Source organism: Orycteropus afer, unplaced genomic scaffold (assembly GCF_000298275.1).
Source record: "Orycteropus afer afer isolate SDZICR_OR568_19922 unplaced genomic scaffold, OryAfe1.0 scaffold00177, whole genome shotgun sequence".
Lineage (NCBI taxonomy): Eukaryota > Metazoa > Chordata > Mammalia > Tubulidentata > Orycteropodidae > Orycteropus > Orycteropus afer.
The window spans coordinates 3,476,922-3,500,161 of record NW_006921764.1 but is presented as its reverse complement, the minus strand read 5'-3'; the positions used below and the strand labels follow the sequence as shown (position 1 = coordinate 3,500,161).

At 38.9% G+C, this 23,240-nt stretch overlaps 1 protein-coding gene across 1 annotated transcript in view; it reads left to right on the top strand.

Moving 5' to 3' along the window:
• Nucleotides 1-23,240, top strand: part of ANKS1B (ankyrin repeat and sterile alpha motif domain containing 1B) — a 1,816,017-nt gene that overhangs the window by 1,049,923 nt on the left and 742,854 nt on the right. Inside the window, exons 13-14 of the mRNA XM_042781827.1 lie at nucleotides 14,473-15,062; nucleotides 19,696-19,768. Of these exons, the coding sequence (XP_042637761.1) occupies nucleotides 14,473-15,062; nucleotides 19,696-19,768 (663 nt within the window). The remainder of the gene's footprint in view (nucleotides 1-14,472; nucleotides 15,063-19,695; nucleotides 19,769-23,240) is intronic.

Sequence of the window (23,240 nt, the reverse complement as noted above, 5' to 3'; positions counted from 1 at the left end):
CATATGAATTTGAAAGGAAGAAACAAAACTGCCATTTTCATGCAACTTTAATATGTAACAGGTAGATTGGAGATCAGTGTGTCAAAGAGGGACTATTCAGTGTCCCCTTGTTTTTTTTTTATATGGAAAAAAAATTCAAATTGGTTTTCTATCTCAGAACATACACAGCGATAAATTCTAAATGAATAAAGGGCTTAAGTGTGAAGACAAAACCTCTGAACTTTGGGATGGAAGGATTTTTTTTAATCAAAGCACAAAAGACAAAAGCAATACAAACCATAAAAGAATAGAATAACTACAGCCATACTAAGATGAAGAACTTTTCCTCAAAAAGCACACAACAAAGTGAAAATTTAAGCCACTAAATAAAAAAATCTTATTTGCAGCAAAGATAACTGTCATAGAACTAGTAGTTAGAATATATTTTAAAAATCCTAAAAATTAATGAACAAAAGGTAAACTGAAACTCAATATATAATTGACCATATTAATGAAAAGCCATTCCATAGAAGAAACATATATGGCTAGTAAACACATGACAGGATGCTTATCCTCATTAGTAATTAGGGCAATGCAAATTAAGAGCACAGAAGTTATTATACCCACTTAACTGAAAAAAAATTAAGAAACCTGACCAAGTTCAGGATTATATGGGGCAAAGAAAATTATTTATAATTGGTAGAATTGTAAATTGGTACAGTCATGTTGAAAAACAATGTGACATTATAAGTAGAGTTTTAGTCCTCAGTCTAATCTCTGGAATGTATAAATATGTTACTTTATATGTCAATAGGAACTTTGCAAATATAATTAAATTAAGAATCTCGAGAAAGGGAGATTATTCTGTATTATCTGGGTGGGCCCAATGTAATCAGAAGGTGCTTAAAGGAGGGAGGCAGGAGAAGGAGATGAGGCAATAAAAACATAGATCAGAATGATAGAGACACAAGCCATGGAATCCAGGTGTCATCTAGAACATGCAAAAGGCAAGCTTCCAGAACAAACATAGCCCCCAGAACTCTGGAACTATAAGAAAACAAATTTATGTTATTTATGTTAATATTAAGTATGTGACATCAAGAAAACAAAGATCCTCACAACTGGACCAATAAGCAACATCACAATAAATGGAGAAGGTGAACGTTGTCAGGTATTTCATTTTATTTGGATTCACAATCAATGTCCATGGAAGCAGCAATCAAGAAATCAGACGTCACATTGCACTGGGCAAGTCTGCTGCAAAAGATCTCTTTACAGTGCTGAAGAGCAAAGATGCCACTTTGAAGACTAAGCCATAGTCTTTTCAATAGACCAATGTGTGAGTGAAACCTGGACAATGAATAAGGAAGATTGAAGAAGAATGGATGCACTTGACTTACATCGGTGACTAATACTTGAAGTACCATGGACTACCAGAAGAACAAACCAATCTGTCTTGTAAGAAGTACAGCTGGAATGCTCCTTTTAAGTGGGAATGGCCAGACTTCACCTCACATTCTTTGGTCATGTTATCAGAAGAGATTAGTCCCTGGAGAAGGATATCATGCTCGGTAAAGTAGAGAGTCAGCAAAATAGGAGAAAACCCTCAGCAGGATGGATTGACCTGGTGGCTGCAAGGAGGGGCTCAAGCATAACAAAGATCGTGAGCATGGCACAGGACCAGGCATTGTTTTGTTCTGTTGTGCATAGGGTTGCTATGAGTCGGAGCCAACTCTATGGCACCTAACAACAACAACAAGAAGTAGGTGGTAATTTGTTACAGCAACAATAGGAAATAATACAAATTTTGGTACCTGGAAGTGGGATGCTAATGTAACAAATACCTAAAAATGTGGATGGAAGTGCCTTTGAAACTGGGTGATGAGTAGAGTCTGGAAGAATGATAAAAACACAAATTGCCTTGAACAGACTGTAAATAGAAATATAGGTATAAAACTCTGTTAGTGAGCGCTCAAAAGGAAGTAAGAAGCATGGAAGAGAAAATTTATAGTATCTTAGAGAATACTTACATCATCCTAAACAGACAGTTGGTAGAAATATGGATATTAAAGGCACTATTGGTAAGAGCACAAAAAGAAATGAGGAATATGTTATTGGAAACTGGAAGAAAGGTGATCTTTGTTATATAGTAAAAGAATGCTTAGCTGAATTGTGTTCTACAGTTCAGTGAACCAAAACCAAAACCAAACTCACTGCCATCAAGTTGATTCCAACTCATAGCAACTCCCCCTGGGCTTCCGAGGTAGTAAATCTTTACGGAAGTAGATTGTCCAGTCTTCCTTCCGTAGAGTAACTGATGGATTTGAACTGTCAGTCTTCTGATTAGAAGTCAAATGCCTTAGACACTACTCCACCAGAGAAAGCAAAGTAAACCAAGAATTGGAATATTTAGCTGAGGAAATTTCCAAGCAAAGTATTAAAAAGTGTGACCTGGTTTCTTTCACTGTTTTTAAAATGTAAGAGGAAAAAAGATAGATTGAGGGGGGGAAAAAAACTGTTAAATGAAAAGATACCAAGACTTAATGATTTGGAAAGCTCTCAGCCTATCCAGATCCCAAAATTAAGAGATTCACTGTCAGGAAAGCATGCTCTGGAGAGAAAGTAAGGGGTGTGACTGTACAAGCTTTTGCTAGTTCCTCACAAGGGTCAAAAGGTCAGAGTTTCAATTACACAGACTCTTCCAAAAGAGATTAGGGGTGTGACTCACAGGTCCCCTCAACTATCACAGCAGAATCCAGGACTAGAGATGGGGTTACCCATGAAATCTCTCTGGGGGCACCTCTTGTTTAAAGGAATGAATCCTCATGACTCAACTAGGAGATCTGCAAGGTTCTGGAGAATTTTGTACCAGGAGAAACACTGGAAGCTTGGCTGAAAAGAAGGATATTGATACCCCAAAATTCTATAGACAGTAAAAAGGCTGGTAAAAGACAAATTATGTCACAGGATTAGTATGAACATCATATTTACCTTACAGAACTGCTAGAAGGACCTTGGTGATCCCTGACATTCCTGACCACACTTTGAAAACTCCTTTAGTATGCATTTCCTACAAGCAGGTACATTATTACATTATTACCTGTAACTAAATTGGTCAATTAACATTGATACCTTACAACCATTTATTGATATATTTTTTTTTTTAATTAAGATTTCAAACGGATTTGAAAGACTTCGGTCATGGCTGATGGAGTGTACACATTGCATAGTGACCAAATTTCTTGCACATGGGATTTTGATCCAAGTAGGAAACAGGCAGTACTGCTCCACTCAAATATAGTGGCCAACTGTGCCACTTTGAATGTATGTCAGCTGCCATCTCTTTTCTTTTAAAATAACACTACACTGTTATCATATTCTTTCCAGCTGAAATACCAAGATGACATTTAAAAGCATAGATCAGATTGTGTCCTTCCCCACTCCTACCTTCGTCTCTGACATCATCATCCACCATTCTATCCCACCCTTCTCTGTCGGACCCACTCTGGTCTTCCCTTTGTTCATTATAGGCTTAGGAATGTTTATGTATCATCTTCCCTCTGCTTTCTGTAGTCTTCCCACAAAACACTGAATGTTTAAAGCCTTCACAATCACTCATATGTGCATTCAATGTCACCTCCTCAGACAGACATTCCCTGAATTACCCTATAGCATCCTCCTTTCATTCCTGCTCCTCAGTTTGCTCTATTTGCTTCATAGATCTTACCCCATCAGAAGTTATGCTATTTTTTTATTTGTCTGTTCATCATCTCCTTCACTGGGATATAAATGTCATGAGGGCAGAATCTTGCCTTTATCACTACTAATCTTTGGGACCTAGGATGGTGTCTGGTACAGAGGAATGTAGGAAGTATTTTAGACATATTTGTGGAACAGATTTGGAATTTTTACTAATATTGACATCAGCTCTGGAATTTCTGAAAATGGAACATTTTTGGTTTTCTAAAGAGGAATTCAGTGGCCCAATGGATAAAAGTTATGATCTGTAATAGTCCCTGACTGGTGTGAATGGTTTAGCACTTGGCTACTAACTGAAACGTTGGCAGTTCCAATCCATGCAGAGGTGCCTTAGAAGAAAGACCTGCTGATCTGCTTGCCAAAGATCACAGCCATTGTGTGAATAGTGAAGCACAGTTCTACTATGGGGCAGATTTCTTCTCTGAAATACACATACTCATTGGGAGATGAAATCAACTCCACAACAAATGGTTTGGTTTTTGTCATAGAAGAAATCACTGTTTTCCACACTTTGTTTTCATCCCAATATGAAATTTTGGTTTTATTGTTATTCAAGTATTTATATGAGTGATAGTGATCAGAGCCAAATATTCCTAAAAAGATATTGAGCCTCTTACCATAGGATACTTAAACTGATATTTCTTTGAAATGCAAATGATGCTTTGAATAACTATCAGATTGGAATTCATACGTATTTAGTTCTATATGTTGGCATGAAATATCCATTTATCAAAAGAGAAGTGTGAAATTAAATGAGACAAGTTACAAAAACAGTTTAATTTCTATAGTTTGCCTCGATTTCATCTAAAGAAATAGTGAGAAAACACAAAAAAATTGTTCCAAATATACTTTTTAAAAGAAGCAAGTAGAAACAAAGGAGTAAATCCCAAATGATTACCACACCAAAATTATAATCCGTATTAAGTGCCTAATAAGGAGCTCTACTGGTGCAGTGGTTAAAGCTTTCACCTCCTAACCAAAAGGTCAATGATTCAAACCTACCAGCCATTCCACAGGAGAAAGATGAGGCAGTCTGCTTCCAAAAAGATTTACAGCCTTGGAAACCATATGGAGTAGTTCTACTCTGTCCTATAGGGTCACTATAAGAATTGACTCAATGGCAGTGAGTTTTAGTGAGTGGTAAGTGCCTAATACAATCAATACTACAATTTAGTTTTTAAATGAAATCCTGTAGATTAAATATTATTGTTATGATAATAGAAAGATATTTAAAGTATTCCAAGCAACAGACATTGTTCTAAGTGCTTTACTTCTATTATTTCATTTAATCTTCAAAACACTTAGAGGTCTATACTATGACTTTCACCATTTTCCAGATGTGGAAATATAAACATTGCTAGAATTTATTTTAAAGAGTCTCTTCTTATTTAAAGGAACTCTGGTGGCATAGTGCCCAAGGTGTTTGCCTGCTAACCAGAAGGTTGGTAGTTCAAACCCACTAGCCACTCTGCAAAAAGAAGACTGGGCAATCTACTTCTGTAAAGATTTACCACCTCAGAAACCTAAAGGGGTTACTATGCATCAGAATCAACTCAGTGGCAATGAAGTTCTTTTTTTTTTTTTTTGGATACTCTTATGTAAATCTTGGGATATAAGCTGAATCAGTTATCTGTTGCAGCATATCAAACACTCCAAAACTTCATGGCTTAAACAACATCCATTAATTTAGCTAAATATTCTGATGGGTCATTTCTTCTGTTCAGGGCCAGCCTTGCTTGTTCTTCACTAGGCTTGCTCATATACCTGCGGAGAGTTGGCAGGTTGGCCCAGGGCTAGCTGGTCTTGGATAACCTCACTCACATGTCTGGAAGTTGGCTAGCTGTTGGCATGACAGATGTGGCTGTCTCATGTGCCATTTCATCATCTGCTGGGCTAGCCTGGGCTTGTTCACATGTTGGCAAGGTTTCAACAGCTGCAAGACAGCAAGCCCCAAAGCACAAGTGCTTTTCAAGTCTCAGTTTATGTCATGTTGTTACTGTCCCAATGGGCAAGGCAAAAGCACATGGCCATCCCCAGAGTCAGTGTAGGAAGACTGGATCCAGGGACTTGTATGGATTTGAGGAGGCATGGGATTAGGGCCAAGACTGCAATCAATATACCACACTGCTGTTTTAGGAAATTTCGTATCAACTTCATATTTTCTTTAATTTGAGTGATCTTTAGTTTGGCCACTGAAATAAATAAGAACTATTTGCTTTTCACAACTCTTGGCAAAAATGTTACCAATTCTCATGATATTAATAACCATTACTCAAAGGGTTAAGTTTATAAATTAATACCTAAATCCTGTTTTATTTAAGAGTGTTGCTGTTTATGACTAGAGGACTTGAACAAAGTAAAGCATTTTGAGATTGTGATTATGGTCATTTTGGTCAACCTATTAATAGCATTCACATATGTAATGATATAATAAACAGCTATCACTTGTCTGCCAGTCTGTCATACGGTGGTGCCTCTTGTGTTACTGTGAAACTAGAAGCTACGTCACTGGTATTTCAAATACAGCAGGGTCCCCCATGGTGGACAGGTTTCAGTGGAGCTTCCAGAATAAGACAGTCCAGGAAGGAGGACCTGGCAATCTACTTCAGAAAAAATTGGGAGTGACTTTATGACTAGCATTGGAACCTTTTCTGATTTCATGCCAGATGATGAGTCCCTCAAGTTTGAAGACAATCAAAATACAAGGAAAGAGCTGCCTCCTCAAAGCAGAGTTGACCTTAGTGTCATGCATGGAGTACAGATTACAAGACCTTGATTTGCCAATGTGGCACAATTCAAAATGAGAAGAAACAGCTGTAAACATTCCTTAATAACTGGAACATGGAATGTATGATGTATGAATCTGGGAAAATTGGAAGCCATCAAAAATGTAATGTAATACATTAAGATTGATATCCTAGACACTAGAGGGTGAAATGAACTGGCATTGGCCATTTTCAGTCAGACAATCAATCATATGGTCTACTATGTTGGGAATGAGAAATTGAAGAAGAGTACTACCACATTCACCTTTGAAGAGAACGTTTCCAGTTTTATCCTGTAGTACAGTGCTGTCAGGGATAGGATAATGTCTATATGCCTAAATGGAAGACCAGTTAATAGGACTATTATTCAAATTTATGCACTGTGGTAGTTAAGTTTGTGTGTCACCTTGGCTGGGCCTGGTTGAGTGGCTGGGAAGCTGTAGTTATTCCCTATGGTGAGATTGGTAATTAACTCCATGGTGGAATCTGTTGGAGCAACTGCCTTAGGGATGTGGTCTGCTTCCCGTATATAAGGAGAAGTCTTGGGGAGCAGTCTCTGGCTTGTGGCATGCTTGGACCCTGCATGTAGCTGTGTCATTGTTCAGCAGCCTGCCATGCTCTGCCAACCTTGGGTCTTTCAGTGGACTTGAATTAATGGCCTGCCATGTGGTTTGGTAACATTGGGACTGTGTCTTATTACTTGTCAACCTTGAGCTTGTCAGCCTCAGCAGCCAGCAGCTGGGTGAAGAAAAGCCTCCAGCTTCAGTGGGCCAGGAGCAGGAGGCAGAGCTGGACCTCAAGGTTGAGGAGCTTTCACCCAGCCCCTAGAGCATGGCACTTTGAACTTGGACTTAAAGCCTCTAAACTGTAAGAGAATAAATTCCTATTTATTCAAGCATCCCATTTGTGGTATCTTCTGTTAGAGTGGCACAGAGGTAACCAAAACATGCACCAATCACTAATGCCAAAAATGAAGAAATTGAAGATTTTTACCAATTTCTACAGTCTGAAATTGACCAAACATGCAGTCAAGATGTGTTGATAATTGCTGGTGATTGGAATGTGGTAATTAGAAGCAAAGAAGAAGGACTGGTAGTTTGAAATTATGACATTGGTGATAGAAACAATGTCAGAGATTGCATGATAGAATTTTGCAAGACTAACCAACAACTTATTCATTCCAATATCACTTTTCAACATAAACAGTGACTATACATGTGGATCTCACCAGATGGAATACACAGGAATTAAATTGACTTACATTTGTGGAAAGATACAAGGGAGAAGCCTAGTATCATCAGACAGAAAAGGCCAGGGGCTGACTACAGAACAGACCATCAATTACTGATATGCAAGTTTAGGTTGAAGCTGAAGGACATTGAAACGAGTCCATGAGAGCTAAAATACAACCGTAAGTGCATCCCAGCTGAATTTAGAGGCATCTCAAGAATAGACTTGACTGAACACAAATGATCAAAGACCAGATGAGTTGTGGGATGACATCAAGGACCCAATATATGAAATAAACAAAATGTCATTAAAAAGACAGGAAAAAAGGAAAAGACCAAAAGGGATGTCAGAAGAGCTCTTGAATGGAGAATGGGAGAAATGAGAAAGTAAAAGAGCTAAGCAGATGATTTTAAAGGGCGGCTTGAGAAGACAGAGTATTATAATGAAATATGTAAAGATGTGCATTTAGAAAACAAAAAGGGAAGAAAATGCTCAGCATTTCTCAAGCTGAAAGAACTGAAGAAAAAATTCAAGCTTCAAGTTACTATATTGAAGGATTCTATTGGCAAAATATTGAACAATGCAGGAATCATCAAAAGAAGATGGAAGAAATACACAAAGTCATTGTACAAAAACGAACTGCTCAACATCCAGCTATTTCAGGAAGTAACATATGTTCAAGAACTGATGGTGCTTAGAGTTACTGGTCAGATGAAATCTGGTGAGACCCCCATTACTATGGCCCTGGAATACATTCTGCACCTGGAATAAAACATAACCCCAGGGGCTGGCTCTCAGCCCAATAGTTAACAAGATGTACACACAGACCACTCAACCCAGGATGACGCACCCACATATTCTATGGTAGTACATCTCTTAGAGCAATAGACCACCAGACACCAGAGGACCAACATTCAAATTGAGGAAATGCAGGACAAACAGGAGTGCATAAATATGAGGGGCACAGGGGAGGGTTACAGGGTAGGGAGGTGAGGAGACTGGGTTAGGGTTGGACATGGTAAATGGGGAATGAAACTAAACATACACATAACGTTGAATGTAAAACAAGCTCTAAAAATAAAAATAAATAAAAAGGAATTGATGGTACTGAAAGAAGACATCAAGGTGCACTGAAGGCATTGGTGAAAAAAAGAATCCATGAATTGACGGAATACCAATTAAGATGTTTCAACAAACAGATGCAACACTGGAAGTGCTCACTCATCTATTCCAAGACATTTTGAAGGTACCTGCACAACTGACTAGAAAAGCTCCATATTTATGCCTACTCTGAAGAAAGTTAATCCAACAGAATGTGAAAATTATTGAATAAGGCATTTGACTGCTAACTAGAAGGCTGGCAGTTCAAACCCACAAGCCACTCCTCAGAAGGAAGGTTGGGCAATCTACTTATGTAGTGATACTGCCTCAGAAACCAAGGAGAGGTTGCTATCAGTCAGATCTGACTCAACAGCAGTGAGTTTGGTTTTTGGTTTGTGTCATTAATATTATCTGCAAGTAAAATTTTGCTGAAGATAATTCAAAAACAGGTGCAACAGTACATCAATAGGAAACTACTGGAAATTTAAGCCAGATTCAGAAGAGAGTGTGGGATGAAGGATATCATTGCTGGATCTTGGCTAAAAGGAGAGAATATTAGAAAGATGTTTACCTGTGCATTATTGACTATGTGAAGGCATTCAACTGTGTGGATCATAACAAATTATGGATATAACATTGAAAACAATGGAAATTCCAGAATACTTCATTGTGTTCATGAGGAACGTGTACATAGATCAAGAGGCAGTGGTTCAAACCAAACAAGGGGATACTCAAATGGCTTAAAATCAGGAAAGATATATGTCAGGGTTGTATCCTTTCACCATACTTACTCAATCTGTATGCTGAGCAAAATACTCCAAAAGGCTGCTGGACAATGAATAAGGAAGACCGAAGAAGAGTTGATGCTTTTGAGTTGTGATGTTGGCGAAGAATGCTGAAAGTACCGTGGACTGCTAAAAGAACTAACAGGTCTATCCTGGAGGAAGTGCAGCCAGAATGCTCCTTGGAGGCAAGAATGGCCAGTCTTCATCTCACATACTTTGGTCATGTTGTCAGAAGGGACCATTCCCTGGAGAAGGATGTCATGCTTGGTAAGGTGGAGGGTGGACAGAAGAAGGCCCTCAATGAGGTGGATTGACATGGTGGTGGAGGCTATGGGCTCAAGTGTAGCAAGAATCATGGAGCTGGCTCAGGACAAGGCAGTGTTTCATTCTGCTGTGCATAGGGTCACTATGAGTTGGAGACAACTCAATGGCACTTAACAACAATATGAGGAAGAACACAGCATCAGGATCTGATGAAACCTCATTAACAACCTATGAAATGCAGATGATACATATGCTTGCTGAAAGTGAAGATGACTTGAAGCACTTACTGATGAAGATCACAGACCACAGTCTTCATTATGGATTACATCTCAACATGAAGGAAACATAAATCCTAACAACTGAACCACTAAGCACCATCATGCTAAATGAATAAAAGATTGAAGTTGTCAAGGATTTCATTTTAGTTAGATCCACAGTCAACACTCATGAAAGCAGCAGTCACAAAATCAAGCAGCATATTGTATTAGGCAAATCTGCTACAAAAGACCTCTGTAAAGTGTTATAGAAGAAAGAAGTCTCTTTGAAGACTGTGCCTGACGCAAGCCATGGTCTTTTCAATTGCCTCGTACCCCTCAAAGTTGTATAATGGATAAGGAAGACTGAAGAATTAATGCATTAGAATTATGGTGTTGGCAAAGAATATTGATCATACTATGGAGTGCCAGAAGAATGAACAAATTTGTCTTGGGGGAATACAGAGAGAATGCTCCTTAGAAGTGAGGATGCTAAGGCTGTCTCACATAGTTTGGCCATATTATCAGGAAGGACCAGCTCCTGGAGAAGAACATTGTGCTTGGTAAAATAGAGGGTCAGTGAACAAAAAGAAGACCCTCAATAAGATGGATTGACATTGTGGCTGCAACAATGAGCTCAACCACAGCAACAATTGTGGGTATGGAACAGGACCAGGCAGTGTTTCATTCTGTTGTCCATAGGTTTGCTATGAGTCAGAACCAACTCAATGGCACCTAAAAACAACAACATCATAAACAAATAATATTACTTAGCATTATATAATATAATACAAATGCTGTATCCCTATAAGTATAATGACAGCGCTCTGTGGTGCAGTGATTAAGCAGTTTGCTTAAGGTCTATAGTTTGAACCCACATCTGCTTTGTGGGAGAAAGGTGTGGACATTATGCTTGGTAAAGAGAGGTTCAGCAGAAAGAGAAGTACACTGAACGACATGTCTTGACACAGTTGCTACTACAATGGACCAAACATAACAATGATTGTGAGGGTGATACAAGACTGGATAGTGTTTCATTCTGCTGTACATGAGGTCACTATGAGTTGGAACTTAGGTGACACCACCTAACAACAACAAAATTATCATCATCATAGAAAATGAACAGGCCCGGAAACCCCTTGACTGAGATTTACAGAATATCTTTCGCACCATAAACTGACTCTCTTCTAATTTCCTTTCTCACTTAAACCTTCTAGCTTTCTTCAGAAAATTTCCACATGGAATTCTAAACTTTCTTATTTCAGAATGCCTCCTTCCTACTACATTCCTTACCCATTACTGTCAATCCATACCAACATGCTTATGGTGTTAAATATGATAGCAGATCCAAATAATCTCAGAAGAAAAAAGAGAAAATAAATAAGAATAGAATGCTAGGCTTAATTTGCTGTTAATACTAGCTTATCTTCATGAAGGAGAAAAATCTAAAATGCTCTTAATCCACTTTTCCCAAATTCCCAAGATAATAGACCAAGAATACTCTCTCTTGCTGTGGAAAATTACAGAAAGATTTAGATAACCCCACTGACATTCAAACATTTATTCATGCATTTATTTAATTTTGTATACTCGATATATATTTACTGCATGCCTAACGGGTGCAAGTCATGGTACATGAAACAATCATGAACCTTCCCACGAAGAGCTTCCTCACTTGCCCTCTGGGTAAACCTTAAATTGTTCCTTTATTCTAATAGCAATATCTTTGGCAGGACATTTGATTTGGAATCTAATGAAGCCTAGTTTGAATCTCAGCTTCCCCTCTTACTAACTGGGAAAACTTCAGCACCTTTAGCTCTCTAAGTGTTAGTGCTGATGTCTAAAACTAGACATAATAGTGCATATTTTGATTCCATACTCTAGCTGTTAGAGGAAGCTCAAATTGGTCTTGCCACTCTCCACCCATGATTCTATGCCAAGAAAGATTCTTTTGAGAGAGGATAAATGGAGTTATCAAGAACATGGTAGTTCTACTTTAGAAGTGTTTTATGGGAAGAATAATGTGGTTATAAAGAGTACTGGATGAGTGCAGATCATTCCCCTTTTTTAATTGTTGTCTCTTGGACAGCTCTTCATGTCATTCTTCTGTCTTCCATCTCAAGATGCTGATGTGCTAGGTCAGGGCTGTTGCTGTTGTTGTTATGTGCCGTTGAGTGGGACCCAATTCATAGCTGCCCCTCCTTGGGTTTCCATGGGGACATTTTCATCTGGGGTCCATTTGACTATAGCATCCCTAGGGCAAATAGCTGTTAAGGATTACTGTGGTAGCCAATTGGTTAAAAAAAAATATGTGTTGTTGCTGTTATATTCTGACCATATTCCTCTCTATAAGAAAATCATGATGATTATTAATCACTTTACTGAATTCTTATGAGGATCATATGAGATGATGTAAATATAACTCTTCAGTGTCTAGTGATAGCACATAGCTATTAAGTGTTCCTGGTAAATTTATAAATTTTGGTGTTTGGGGTTTATAATAATGACTAATATTTTTAAAGTGAATCAGGAAATAAACTTTGGAAATGCTGTCATTATGTACAACATTGACTATGTTTGATTTCTTTGGGAGAGTAGATTATGGGCTTTTAGGTAATTTAATTTTTGATACTGGCAAATATTTAGCTTATATGAATGAAAATGACCACTCGAAAAAGTAAACTGACGTTTCTTGCTCAGTTCTTTGGCCGTGTTCTGTATAGTTTAACATGCAAATTGAGATAGTCATAAAAAAGCATGGCATGTTTTAAATCTTAGAGAAATTTATGTTTTAACTTATAAAAATTCTATAGCAATAAAAATTATTCTTTTGTTTATTTTTTAGCATTACATTTTCAAAGATCAGAAATTTAAAAATAACATTGTTTCAGTAAAGAAGGAAAAAGATAGTTTGGTGTTAATAGTTCAACACCACTTTTGTAGAAACAAATCGTGGTTTTTAGTGGTATTATAGTGGTTCAAACCCACCAGCCACTCCTCGGAAGGAAGGTTGGGCAATCCTACTTCCGTAGTGACACTGCCTCAAAACCCAAGGAGGGGTCGCTATGAGTCGGGCCGACTTGACAGCACATAACAACAACAACATAGTTTACATTGTCTGCCTATATTAAGCTTGAACAGATCTCTTTTTTTTGCCAAAATCATATAATCTGTGAAAAAAATGTTCTTAATTTTATATCTAAGGTAACACTGTCAGGATTATTAACCTTAAATTACTTCTAATTATACTTGTTTTCAATATTTTGCTTATGAATTTATTTGCAGAGAGTAGGGCGGGGATTATCATTACATGTGCTCTTAATTTGATGTCTACCTGATGTTTTGACCTTACTTGCCTGATGTCTTGGTGGTGTACAATGATTCATTTACTGTGAGGCTTTGAAGTTAAGTGTTCCACTTTAAGGAACCCCAAGTTGTTCACCCAATACAAAATATACACCTTGGCAACTGTTCTGGTTACCTAGTGCCACTCTGACAGGAATATACCACAAAGGGAATGGCTGGAACAAACAGGAGTTTATTCTCTTATAGTTCAGGAGCCTAGAAGTCCGAGTTCCAAATGCCATGCTCTAGGGGCTGTGTGAAAGCCCCTCAACCTTGGACTTTAGCTCTGCCTCTTGCTCCCGGCCCACTGAAGCTAGAGGCATCTCTTCACTCAGGCAGCTACTAGCTGCTGAGGCTGACAAGTCCAAGGTCGACAAACAAAATGGCAAAGTCCTGATGTTACCAAATCACACAGCAGACTATTAACTCAAGTCTATTTTAAGTCCCAAGGTTGGCAGAGCATGGCATGCTGCTGAACAATGACCCAGCTACATGCGGGGTTCAAGTGTGCCAAGAGCTGGAGACAGTTCCCAAGCCTTCTGCTTATATATGGGAAGCAGACCACATACCCAAAGGCAGGTACTGAGCTGCTCACAGTAGATTCCACCATGGAGTTGATTACCAGTCTCATCATGGGGAATACTACATCCAGCTGCCTGGCCACTCAACCAGGCCCAGCCAAGTTGACACACAAACTTAACTACCACGGCGACCAAGAGAAGTATGGAGTTACTCAATATATACCCAAATCAACCTTTGGAATACATCCACAGGAAGATTTGATTCAAACACATGGATGTACGTGTGATTGCATACATGCACACACAAATTTGCTTTATATTTAGCACTATAAAGTCAAGTGTGTTTCACAGAATGAAATACATCGCATGTCTGGATATTGCTCAAGTTTGGGAGAGCACTGCTTTTGTATGAGGGCTGTGGGGGGCCTTTATAAACAAGCATACTGACATCTTTCCTCCCCTTTTGCAGATGACCTGCCTCAACAGGGAGACAGTGATCCCCCGAAGGAATATGATCCTGGGCAATTTGCGGGCCTCCTCCATGGATCTTCTCCAGCCTGCGAGTCCCCTGAAAACCCATTTCATCTCTATGGGAAAAGAGACCAATACGAAGACAGACAAGATGAAATCAGCTTACCAAGTAGCCCTTTGCCTTTCAGGCAGTCTCCCATAGAAAACAACTCAGAACCTGTGGTGAAGAAAGTTAAACCCAAAGTGGTCAGTAGAACAATTTTCCACAAAAAAAGCAACCAACTAGAAAACCATACCATTGTTGGCACAAGAACAACCAGGAATGGATCCCGGAACGGGGGCCAGTGGGTTGTGAACACAGGGGGATTTGTAGAGAGGGCCTGTACTCTGGGGAGGATAAGGTCATTGCCCAAAGCCCTGATCGATATGCACTTGTCAAAAACTGTCTCTAAATCTGATTCTGATCTCATCGCTTATCCTTCAAATGGGAAAGCAGCAAGAGTTAAGTGGAGTGAATCTTCACCTGCTGAACAGAGTGCTAAAGGGAATTCTGAAAGAACGCCATCCTTCACTTCTGAATGGGAAGAGGTACGATATGTTCTTCTCATTGTTTCTATAAGGCATTGGAATCAAGGGAGGTTTGAGGGAAGGATTTTCCCTTTTTAAGTCTTTTGGAGGCAGAAATTAACGAGTACATACAGCTCCAAGTGGAAGGGGAAGGTTCTAGGGGTAACGCATGATAATTTCACAGCAAGCATGATAGAGCAAACACAGTTCCACACATGTAGTGAAAGCTATTGTTTCCATAGAAATTGATATGAAGCAGAAGTAATAACTAGCTATGAGGTGCAGGAGAATGTTCCCATTATGTTCTACCAAGCACTGCAGCTGACAAATTGAGAAAAATCTTCGTGTTTTGCTGCTCTGTGTCTCTTTGCTACTTGCTAAACTCTTTATTAGCTTGTCTTCCTTCTTTAAAGAATCATATATTTCCAGAAGAGCTCCTTATAATCATAACCTTAATGGTAAAAAAAAAGTAGTCCTGGCTTGTCTCCAAGTACCAGCCAATAAACATGTATCGTTTAATACTTTTACAACTAGAAGAGAACTTTAAGTAAAAAATGTACCAGGATCCAGAATCACCAATTTAAGCTCTGCTTAATTCCACTGTCTTCTCAAGTAATGTGCGTGTTAAGTTACAGACTCTCATCCTTCATCTCTAATGAGCACTACACCATAAAATAATAAAGTTTCTTGTGTTTTCTTGAATTTCTCCAAAGAATGGACCACTCTCTCCCTGAACATTTCATTCTAATGTGTTAACATTTTGTGTCTCAAAAGATTGTGTCACTTGGATTAGATTTTAAGGCATAATAGGTCACGATAGTATTCTGAGAACTAGAAATGGAAACGATTCTGATACTGACATTCTGAACTGAGCTGTTTCAGAAAACCTCTTAATCTCTCTACATCTATTTTAGGATGAACAAATTCAGACATCTGAGTGAGGCTCCTTGTCCTGTCTGAAACCTACCATCTTTCTTAGTTGCTGGGATGGTGAAGAGGGGGATGAAACTTTAAATGACTGTAATAAGGCAGTCATATCTTTCTAAAGATTTCATACTGTCAGATTGGTAGTTTATTTGAGCTTCCATTTCTTGTACTTATGAACTCTCCAAATACTATCTGAAATCCTGTTTTATAAGGAGGCAGGATTATTTAACATTTAATAAATCTCTTAAAATTAAGTGTGTCCATGCCTAGATTATTGTGATTGGTACCACTAATCACCTTGAAGTGGTCAAGCCATTTGGTTAGAACTTGGTTCCAATGGCCATGCCCACGGACTGAAACCTGCCCCTCTAGCGGTAGGGCAGGATGTAGAGAGGAATGATGCCGGGAGAATGGATATCATCACGTGAACTTGCTCTTCATCCCCACTGCCTTCTGAGATGAATACAGTTCCTAAATTACTGACCTATCTTGGTTGGGAACAGAGCTTATTTTAAAACATCAGCATTTGAAAATCATTTTTAAATGAAATGTTAAGAGTGGATATAATAATTCATTTATATTTATATATGGATGAACCTAGGGGATATTATGCTGAGGAAAATTAGTCAATCAGAAAAAGACAAATGTTCTGTAAGTCCACTACTGTAAAAAGTGAAGAAAAAAATTTATAAATAGAAAGGATCATTCTTTGAAGGTTACCAGGGGTGGGAGGGCAAAGAAGGGTAAACACTAACTAGAGGGCAGACACATATTAGCTTGGATGAAGGGAAAGGCAATATACACTAAGGGGGAGGTCAGCACAAAATGACAAGGCAGAGGAAGACACTGGGAGGAGCACAAGACTTAAAGGCAACAAAGGTAAATACTATGACATAGACAATCCTGTAATAACGATCATAATAATCTACATGTGGATACATACACACTGAGGCTGAACGTGGGTGGAAAGGTGAATGGGACTATAGCCACAAATATATATATGTTTGACAGTGGTTATATCTATATATGTATTTATATGTGCTGCAAATATATCCATGAATATAGTAGAACATGTTGTTAGGTGCCATCAAGTCACCTCCGACTCAGAGTGACCCTATGTATGACAGAACAAAACACTTCCTGATCCTTTGCCAACCTTACAATCCGTGCCACACCTGAGCCTATCAGTATAGCAACTGTGCCAATCCATCTCTTCAATGAGGGCCCTCCCCTTTTTCACTGACCCTCTACTTTGCCAAGCATGACATCCTTTTCCAGGGAATGGTCCCATCTGACAACATGACCAAAGTAGGTGAAGCAAAGTCTAGCCATTCTCACTTCCAAGGAGCATTCCAGCTGCAGTTCTTCCAGGACAGATTTGTTCATTCTTCTGGAAGTCCATGGTACTTGCAGTATTCTTTACCAACACCACAATTCAAAAGTATCAACACTTCTTTGGCCTTCATTCATTGTCCAAGTTTCACATGCATATGAGGCAAATGAAAATACCATGGCTTGGGTTAAGCACACCTTAGTCTTCAAAGAGATATCTTTACTCTTTAGTACTTGAAAGAGGTCTTTTGCAGCAAATTTTCCCAGTGCAGTGCTGTTGTCGTTGTTGTTAGGGGCTATTGAGTTGTTTTCGACTCATAGTGAACCTAAGCACAGCAGAACAAAACACCGCCCAGTCCTGCGCCAGCTCCGCAATCCCTGCTATACTTGAGCCCATCGCCTCTGCCACTGTGTCAATCCATCTCGTTGAGGGCCTTCCCCTCCTTCATTGATCCTCCACCTTACCAGGCATGACATCCTTCTCCAAGGAATGGTCCCTTCTGATAACATGACCAAAGTAGGTGAGATGAAGTCTGGCCATTCTCACTTCCAAGGAGCGTTCTGGCTGCACTTCCTCCAGGACAGATTTATTAGTTCTTTTAGCAGTCCATGGTACTTTCAGCAGTCTTCACCAGCACTATAACTCAAAAGGATCAATTCTTCTTCAGTCTTCCTTATTCATTGTCCAGCTCTACGTGCATATGAGGCGATTGAAAATATCATGGCTTGTGTCAGGTGCACCCTGGTCTTCAAGGAGACATCTTTACTCTTCAGCACTTGAAAGAGGTCTTTTGCAGATGACTTGCCCAGTGTCTGATATCCTGACTGCTGCTTCCATCGGCTTCATTTGTAGAACCAAGCAATGTGAAGTATTTGACAACCTCAATCTTTTCTCTATCTATCGTGATGCTGCTTCTAGGTCTAGTTGTGAAGACTTTTGTTTTCTTTATATTGAGATATAATCCATACTGCAGACTGTATTCTTGAATCTTCATCAGTAAGTGCTTGAAGTCATCCTCACTTTCAGCAAGCAAAGCTGTGTCATCAGCATAGCACAGGTTGTTAATGATTCTTCCTCCAATCTTGATGCCACATTCTTCTTCATATAGTCCAGTTTCTCAGATTATTTGCTTAGCATACAAGTTGAATAAGTATGGTGAAAGGATACAACCCTGATGCACTCCCTTCTTGACTCTAAACCATGCAGTGTCCTCTTGTTCTGTTTGAATGACAGCCTCTTGGTCTATGTACAGGTTCCTCATGAGTACAATTAAGTGTCCTGGACTTCCCATTCTTCTCAATGTTATCCACAATCTGTTATGATCCACACAATCAAATGCTTTTGCATTTGCAATAGACCATCTGATTTCTTGACTGTTGTTTCCATTGTTGTTGATTGTGGAACCAAGTAATATGAAATCTTTGACAACTTCAGTCTTTCTCCATTTATTTGACGCTGCTTATTGGTCCAGTTTTGAGGCTTTTTGTTTTCTTTATGTTGACATGTAATCAATACTGCAGACACTAGTCTTTAATCTTCAACAGTAAGTACTTCAAGTCATCTTCACTTTCAGCAAGCAACATTGTGTGGTCTGCGTATCGCAGGTTGTTAATGAGTCTTCTTCATATAGTCCGGCTTCCCAAATTATTTGCTCAGCATACAGATTGAATAAGTATGGTGAAAGGATACAACCCTGATGTACCCACTTTCTTATTTGAAACTGTGCAATATCCCCTTGTTCTGTTCAAAAGACAGCCTCCTGGTCTATGTACAGTTCCTCATGAGTACTAGTAGAACATGCAGGGGGCAGAATTATGAAAACTTTTTGGCCATAACAAAAGTCTTTGAGGGAATGACCTACTGGACCTGGGGACTCAGGACCATAGTCTCAGGGGACACTAAGGTCAGTTGGCATAACATGGTCCACAAAGACAGTGTTCTACATCCTACTTTGGTGAGTAGCAAGTGGAGTCTTAAAAGCTTAAGAGCAGTCATCTGAGGTGTGACTATTGGCCTCTCCCTGTCTGGAGCAAAGAAGAGTGAAGAAATCAAAGAACAAAGAAACAATTAATCCAAAGGACTGCTATACCACATGAACTCAGCCTTCATGACCCTGAGACCAGAAGCACTAGAAGGAATCTGACTAACACCTCTGATCTCTTGAAAGGGATCACAATAGGAGGTCCTAGATAGAGTGGGATAAAAAAATGTGGAACAAAACTAAAAATCATTAAAAACAAGCAAAAAAAAAGAAAAAACACCAGGCTTCCTGGTCTGATAGAAACTTGTGGAACCCCTGAGACTGTGGCCCTTAGATAAGCTCCAAGCTTAAACTGAACCCTGTGGCTCAAAGAAAAATATACAATTTATTTATATGTTTTTTGTTTCTTGCAGATTGATAAAATAATGAGTTCCATAGATGTCGGAATCAGCAGTGAACTTGAAGAGATGAATGGTGAGACCAAAAGTAAGGAAATCTCTCCTCTACAAAATAATGAATAAATGTGCTTAAGAACTAGCTAGAAATTGATAGGAGTGTTTAGGTGATTTTGTGTTTCATCATAACAGTCACTACAAATTATTTGCTTCCACTCTCAGATCAAATAACCATAGCCTGTAAACAATGCCAATTATAAGCAAATTGATTTAACAAGTTGAGGACTTTTTTCCATGTCCTAATTTACTGTGCCATTTAACATTAATTGAGTTTCAACTTTATAGAGAATTCAGTATGAAGCACCTCAAAATATTGTAGAAAATGATGACTTAATACCCTATTTCTCATTCAGTGAAATTTCCCGTTCTTCCCAGTGAAAATTAACAACTTATTCTGAGTGTAAGTTCCACTATGGCAAGAACTGTGTGTTGCTCATCTTCATAGATCCTATAATACCTCGAAGAGTGCCTCACAAATTGTAGGTTTTCAATCAATACTTAATATATTGTCTTTAATAGATTAAAGGGGGTTCAAAAAACTCAGCTGTCAAAATAAATAATATTTTAATGGACTATTTAAAAACTCAAAAGTAAGCCCAAAAAACTCCATGATGAACAAAATACCAAAATTTAAGTAACTCTGTAACTTCATGACTTGGGATCACACATCTCCCTATTGCAGCAGTGACTGCAGAAGCCAGGGAAATAACAAAACCCTAGAGGACAGCATTCTGTCCAGAGACAGAGCTAGTGGACTAAGATACTATTTAACAATGAGCAATTACAGACTGCTGCCCATCCACTCAAAGTCCCCGCAGTGTTGCAGCTCACCTAGCAAGTCCAGCTTCCACTCAGCAGTAATGCAGGTAAAACTAGAGCACAACAAGACAGCCAGGTTACCTGTCTGGGAAGAGAAGAGTGAGTTGGTCAACTGAGCTGGGAACATTGGGGCACTCTTTCTTCTCAGCTTTCACTTTCTTTTCCACCTTGCCCCACCATATTCTTTCCCGTCCTATTCTTAAGGACATACTTTCTGTATCAGATACAAGTCTACTTGTTTCTTCTGTTGGAGATTTGTAGTGGATACTACAAGCATTTTTATTACTTGAAGTTGATACTTTGTGTATCTGGAGGTCCTAGAACTGGATTCACAGCATAATGAACACTTCAGTGAAAACAGAAGCAATTGTAAAGCATGGTGTGGTGGTTAAGTTTGTGTATCAACTTGGCTGGGCCTGGTTGAGTGGCTGGGCAGCTGAATATTGTTATTCTCCAAGATGAGATTGGTAATTAACTCCATAGTGGAATCTACTGTGAGCAGCTGAGTAGCTGTCTTAGGGATGTGGTCTGCTTCCTGTATATAAGGAGAAGCCTTGGGAATGGTCTCTAGTTTATGGCACGCTTGAGCCCTGAATGTCGTTGTTCAGTAGTCTGCCGTGCTCTGCCGACTCTGGGCCTTTCAATGAACTTGAATTAATGGCCTGCCATGTGGTTTGGTAACATTAGGACTGTGCCTTTTTAATTGCCAACCTTGGGCTTGTCAGTCTCAGCAGCCAGCAGCTGTCTGAGTAAAGGAAAGCCTCTAGCTCCAGTGGACCAGGAGGAGGAGTCAGAGCTGGACCCCGAGGTTTAGGGGCTTTCACCCAGCCCCTAGAGCCTGGTACTTTGAACCTGGACTTCAAGCTTCCAAATTATAAGAGAATAGACTCCTGTTTCTTCATGCCATCCCATTTGTGGTATATTCCTGTCAGAGTGGCACTAGGTAATCAAAACATACGGTGATTTCATAGGAAATCAAAACAAAACAAAAAACTGTGGTGATTGGTTTTGACATTCTTAGGAGGCATATTTGCAAAGTTATGAATGGGTCTCAAATCTTACCTCATATTTTCAATTTTCTATTGAGTTGAATGAATGAACTTGCATCATGACATCTGCAGACCTTAGGGAGTTTTTCTTAAAATGTGGTCAGCAGACCATCTGCATCAAAATCATTTTCAGTACCTGTGGGAAATGCAATTTCCTGGGCCCCGTGAATCTCTGAGGGTAGAGCATGACAAATCTGCTTTTTAAGCAAACATTCTTAAGCTTAGAAAGTTGGAAAATGGCCGTTATGGTACACTGAGCTAAGTAGCACTGTAATCTGTTGTTGTGATCACTGAAGAGAATATGAAACCATTGAAGAGCACTGAGCTTATTTTTCCAAGGCTAAGACAAGGAAGAATCTGTACTGTTCTAACTTAGCTTGTCCCATGTTAATTAAGTGATCATGTTTTCAAAGGTCATTTTTTTTTTTGTCTGATATATATGTTTGTTTTGAATTTTGAAAAGTGAAAAGTTTTGAAAGAAATCTCAAGATGTACATATGTTTAGTGACACAGGTAATCAACTCTGTGATAGTGTGTAGCCAGTCTCTTACATAGAAATGCTAGTAAACATTACAGACTTTTATAGGGTCCAAGAACCAGCTAGGAATGTATATTGCTATATAGTTCTTTCAGACATGCTTACAGAATAATTTCAGGGAAGTTGTAGGGATGCAAATTTTTGATTGACATTAAGGTAAGACTTTATTTCTTGAACAATTTACTATTTAAAAACAGAATGGCTACCCAATGAGATAGTAAGTTCCCCGATACTGGAACGCTCAGAGACTTAGGAATACTTCCCTGCTAGACCAGTGATTTGTGTATTCAATCAAGAGTTAGACTTAGTTGACACTGAGTATGACTGTAATGTTCTAAAATACTTAAAACAGTGCCGTGAAATCACAAAAATATCAGAAACATAATTATAAGGGCAATTTTACCTTTACTTGTGAAAATCAAGATAAATGTTTAAAACACCACTCAGAGGAAGCTGCCTTTGAAGGGCATTTGCATGATAAACAAATTTAGAGATTATCTTCCCTTAATTCTCCTCTTTCCACCTCTTTTACTGGTATCACACCTGCTGTCTTTATTTACTATTTTCCTACAATGGCAATGAAAACAAAAGTGGAGTCCCAGTCCCAGAAGCACCATCATTACTATTAGCAAAGTTTATTTCTGTATGTTCCCTAACTTAACCCTCTTAATTGCATACCAATTATGCACTAAGTGATTGACAGTGGCATGTAACATTGCAATTTGCCATTAGGCCAGTTGTGAATTATAGCTTTGCTGAGCTGCAGTCTCTTCCCTCTCCAGACTAGTTATATCTAGAGAAGTCGTAAGCAATCCCATGAAGATTGCATTCCATACACAGTTTCGACACTGAGTCTAGTCAGGAAATCACACGGTAAAATAAAAAGACACATGAATGCAAATATCAGCTCTGCTGTTTACTACCTGCTTGATCTTGGGCAACTTTCTTCACCTTTTAGAGATTTCATTTCCCCAAATACATAAATGGGGATAATGATGTAGAATCATTGTACATACATGTGCAGTGGATATATGTGGTGTGTGACACATACAGATATGTATTAAATATTAACTCCTCCCTTGTTCTACAATAAAGGA